General features: G+C 33.7%; 1 protein-coding gene across 1 annotated transcript; it reads right to left on the bottom strand.

The window, feature by feature from the left end:
* Positions 1-458: 458 nt before the first annotated feature.
* Positions 459-1,865, bottom strand: LOC111391748 (zinc finger CCCH domain-containing protein 21-like). Its single transcript, XM_023016997.1, has 4 exons — positions 1,495-1,865; positions 1,320-1,404; positions 903-1,043; positions 459-788 (listed from the first exon to the last, which is right to left on the bottom strand). The coding sequence occupies exons 1-4, from the start codon at positions 1,663-1,665 to the stop codon at positions 673-675; spliced, it is 513 nt and encodes a 170-aa protein (XP_022872765.1). The 5' UTR covers positions 1,666-1,865; the 3' UTR covers positions 459-672.
* Between the last annotated feature and the right edge of the window lie 797 nt (positions 1,866-2,662).

The following is a 2,662-nucleotide window of genomic DNA, read 5'->3' as shown; positions in this document are numbered from 1 at the left end:
AATTTTTGTGCCCCCCCCCCCCCCCCCCCCCCCCCCCCAAACACCAAAAATAAAATAAAATCATAATCACACATTTGAAATGGAAACAAGATTGTATGTATTTGGCATCAAGATATAAGCAAACAGAATTAGAAAATGGAACCTGGCCATCTCTTGAAATTAGAAGTACTCTTCCAACACGTCTCTATCTTGTGAAAAAGAAAATTTTAAATTTACAACTACCAGCCAGTTAATACTCTCTCCGTCCCATTTACATAGACTGACTTTCCTTATTTCCTTATCCCAATTATTTCTTTATTGAGAATGTTTTGTTTTGTCATTTGCTAAAATACCCTTATTTAATTGCCTAATTATAACAAAATTTTCCCGCTTAATCTTGAAATTGTACAAATATAAATAAGGATAAATTAGAAAGTTTTTGGCAAAAATTATTTTCTCAATAACATTAAATAAGATTTCTTAATCATTGTGAAAAACAAAATCAGCCTATCTGAATGGGACGGAGGAAGTAGTATCTTTAAAATTCATTCAGATTGGTTAAAATCATAAAGAAAAAGGAAGACAGAGATATCAATGGTAGTTAAAGACAGCAAATGATTGGCTAGGGAAAAAAAAATAAAGTTACAGAATTATATCACAATCCTGAGATGACTGAAAAACATATTGAAATCATTAATGAAGACTTACTATATCGGTAGGCTTATTCTTGTTGTACTCCTGACTCTTGGACTGAACAACCTTCTCCAACATTTCTTGATCCCAGTCCTCCATTGTTTCCTTTTCATTCTCTTTATGAAACCAATAAATGAGATTCACAGAGACAAATCAAAATTATGGGAGAAAAAAAAAAACTGTAACCAAATTGGAGATTTGATGATAGAATTTGAACTTCCACTATTAACCTTCATCGCGCTTATCACTATAAACGTCGATCTTCTCTCCTTTCCTTTGAACATTCAAATCGTGAGAGAACTTGCACTTAAAACCTTTGGCACATTGACCAGCTTTGTAGAACTCGCACAATATTGACTTCGGATCAACACCTAGATAAGTCAAATGTTGATTCTCAAAAATTTAGACACCAACATTTCAGATAGACAAAATAACGATATAATCACAAATTGTCGATCCTAAACTTCTAGAATCCAATATTTACAACAAGTCCCTCGGGGAAACAATAAATTAAAAGAATGGCAGAAAGCTAAAACCACGCATTCACATATACATGCTTATCTGAGCACCACGGAGCTTATATAACACTGCCCACTATTTAATTGAACGGAGGAGATTTTACAGGAAAAACTAATTAGAGAAGTTACCTGGAGGAACTTTGGGCTGACTCACTGCAACTTTAAACAATTCATTGAGCTCCTTCTCTTTTGCCTTCTCCTCCTCTTTCTTTTTCTGTTAATTTCCCACACAAAAAAACAAGCAATCAATCGATGAACAGTCAAATGCAATCCCGGTTTACATAATCAATGAATGTAATTCGACCTTGGCGTCGATTTTGCTGAGTTCAGGCCTGGGCTGGACGGATTGTTTGAGGGATTGAACGTATTTCTGAACATTCTTGGACTTGTTCTTGTTCTTCAATCCGAAAGTCTTGTCTTCGACTATCTTCTGCTTCTTCGCCAAATCCACTTTCGATTGCTGCTTCGGAGGCATTTTTTTCTCTAATATTCTCGATGATTCTTAATCAAATAATTTATTGACAAATTATTAATAAATTGATAGCTTAAACTTGATGGATTTGAATTTCGCGGTTTCTAATTGATTGAGCGTCGGAAATTATGGTGCGGACGGAACAGTGCTGGTTTGCGAGAAGGGCATGTCGCAGTACGGTTCGCAGCCGCTGTTAAATTGCGAAAATCCTTAAGCGTGTTTGTGTAAGTTTAAAAACGTTATACTTGGCAGTAACGTTTCTAATTATCAACTTTCATCTCTTAACAAAATTGTCCCTCGTTTGACCCATTCTCTTTCTTTTTCTCCTTCTTATTTTCAATCACATAATCTTTCATAAAATAATGAATAAAACCACTTGTACAATGTATTTGCACAACTTCATTGGCAATAAGTGTGTTGGAAAAATCATGACCATTGATTTTAAAAACAGTTTTTCAAATAGATGGATGTGATGTTTGTCAAGTCATACATTGTAAATCAAGTTGTAAAATACATTGTACAAGTAGCATGATTGTAAAATAATATTACATATAAATCGAAAACTTTTCTTTCTTTTTCAACAACACATTTTTCAAAAAATCACTATTCTGACCATTAAAATTCGAAAAAAAATGGGAGCTAAATCTCTAACCTTTCAATTATTGACATGTCTAATCTCTAATTAACAAACTGTTCAAAAAGGAGCCCCTTATGCCATCACAGAAGACAAGAATATTATATATAGCCAGAGTTTAAAGAGTTAATTGTTTTGGATACTAACTAAATTTTTATCATTGTCACGGTTTACTCACTGGACTTAAAATTGCACTTAAATACTCACTAAACTTTTAGAACTTGCACTCCATCCCCTGTTATTCAATTTACCATTTCAAAAATAGCTTACATGGCTTGACGACATCTGACGTTGTTGTTGACAGAGTTAAATATGCACAAGTGACTGCCAATGATGCAAAACGTATATTAAAAAAGTTCTGGCAAA

This window comes from Olea europaea, unplaced genomic scaffold, assembly GCF_002742605.1.
Source record: "Olea europaea var. sylvestris unplaced genomic scaffold, O_europaea_v1 scaffold83, whole genome shotgun sequence".
In the NCBI taxonomy this organism is placed as follows: domain Eukaryota; kingdom Viridiplantae; phylum Streptophyta; class Magnoliopsida; order Lamiales; family Oleaceae; genus Olea; species Olea europaea.
Note: the sequence above shows the minus strand (reverse complement) of the source record. Positions and strands in the feature narration are given on the sequence as shown.

Coding starts and splice junctions, on each gene's coding strand:
- LOC111391748 (XM_023016997.1), bottom strand. CDS start 1,665: ATGCCTCCGAAGCAGCAATCGAAAGTGGATTTGGCGAAGAAGCAGAAG. Junction 1,405..1,494: donor TCAGCAAAATCGACGCCAAG/GTCGAATTACAT, acceptor GGAAATTAACAG/AAAAAGAAAGAGGAGGAGAA. Junction 789..902: donor TAGTGATAAGCGCGATGAAG/GTTAATAGTGGA, acceptor GGTTTCATAAAG/AGAATGAAAAGGAAACAATG.